The sequence below is a fragment of the Papilio polytes genome, unplaced genomic scaffold, assembly GCF_000836215.1.
Source record: "Papilio polytes unplaced genomic scaffold, Ppol_1.0 DF823490.1, whole genome shotgun sequence".
In the NCBI taxonomy this organism is placed as follows: domain Eukaryota; kingdom Metazoa; phylum Arthropoda; class Insecta; order Lepidoptera; family Papilionidae; genus Papilio; species Papilio polytes.
The window spans coordinates 1-1,155 of record NW_013525714.1 but is presented as its reverse complement, the minus strand read 5'-3'; the positions used below and the strand labels follow the sequence as shown (position 1 = coordinate 1,155).

At 51.0% G+C, this 1,155-nt stretch overlaps 1 protein-coding gene across 1 annotated transcript; it reads right to left on the bottom strand.

Annotated features, from left to right (window-relative positions):
- Positions 1-6: 6 nt before the first annotated feature.
- On the bottom strand, positions 7-1,150 carry LOC106104691 (ATP synthase subunit beta, mitochondrial; the record flags this gene model as incomplete). Its single annotated transcript, XM_013284821.1, has 1 exon — positions 7-1,150. A coding segment is annotated over one exon (1,144 nt), but the record flags the coding sequence as incomplete, so codon positions are not given.
- Between the last annotated feature and the right edge of the window lie 5 nt (positions 1,151-1,155).

Genomic DNA, 1,155 nt, shown 5'->3' with positions numbered 1-1,155 from the left:
TCTTGCGAGCGCGGGCTACAGTCAGCTTGTCTTCCTCAGACAATTCATCCATACCCAAGATAGCAATGATGTCCTGGAGTGACTTGTAGTCCTGCAGGATCTTCTGTACACCACGGGCTACATTGTAGTGCTCAGCACCAATGATGTTGGGGTCCATGATACGGGAGGTGGAATCGAGGGGATCCACGGCTGGGTAGATACCAAGCTCAGCAATAGCTCTGGACAATACAGTGGTGGCATCCAAGTGAGCAAAAGTAGTGGCCGGAGCGGGATCAGTCAAGTCATCAGCGGGCACATAGATAGCTTGCACAGATGTGATGGAACCCTTCTTTGTGGTGGTAATACGTTCCTGCATAGTACCCATGTCAGTGGCCAAGGTTGGTTGGTAACCCACAGCAGATGGAATACGACCCAGCAGAGCAGACACCTCAGAACCAGCCTGAGTGAAACGGAAAATGTTGTCAATGAAGAGCAGTACATCCTGACCCTCCTGATCACGGAAGTATTCAGCAACAGTAAGTCCAGTCAGGGCGACACGGGCACGAGCGCCAGGGGGCTCGTTCATCTGACCATATACAAGAGCTACTTTGGATGTCTTATCCTTCAGAGAGATGACACCGGACTCAATCATTTCATGGTACAAGTCGTTACCTTCACGTGTTCGTTCACCTACACCAGCAAACACAGAGTAACCACCGTGGGCTTTGGCTACATTGTTGATCAGTTCCATGATGAGTACAGTCTTACCGACACCAGCGCCTCCGAACAGACCAATCTTTCCTCCCTTGGCGTAAGGAGCGAGTAGATCTACAACCTTAATTCCTGTTACCAGGATTTCTTGTTGCACAGACATTTCCACAAATTCAGGAGCTTCAGCGTGGATCGCAGCTGTTTTATCAGTAGGAATAGGGCCACGCTCGTCAATTGGCTCTCCAATTACATTGATAATGCGACCAAGGGTCTCAGCTCCTACCGGAATACGGATGGGCGAACCAGAGTCGTGAACTGGTTGTCCACGAACGAGACCTTCAGTACCGTCCATGGCGATGGTGCGGACAGTGTTCTCACCCAAGTGCTGCGCAACTTCCAGCACCAGCCTCGGGGACCGGTTTTGCACTTCGAGGGCATTTAGGATAGGTGGAAGGTTATCCTCGA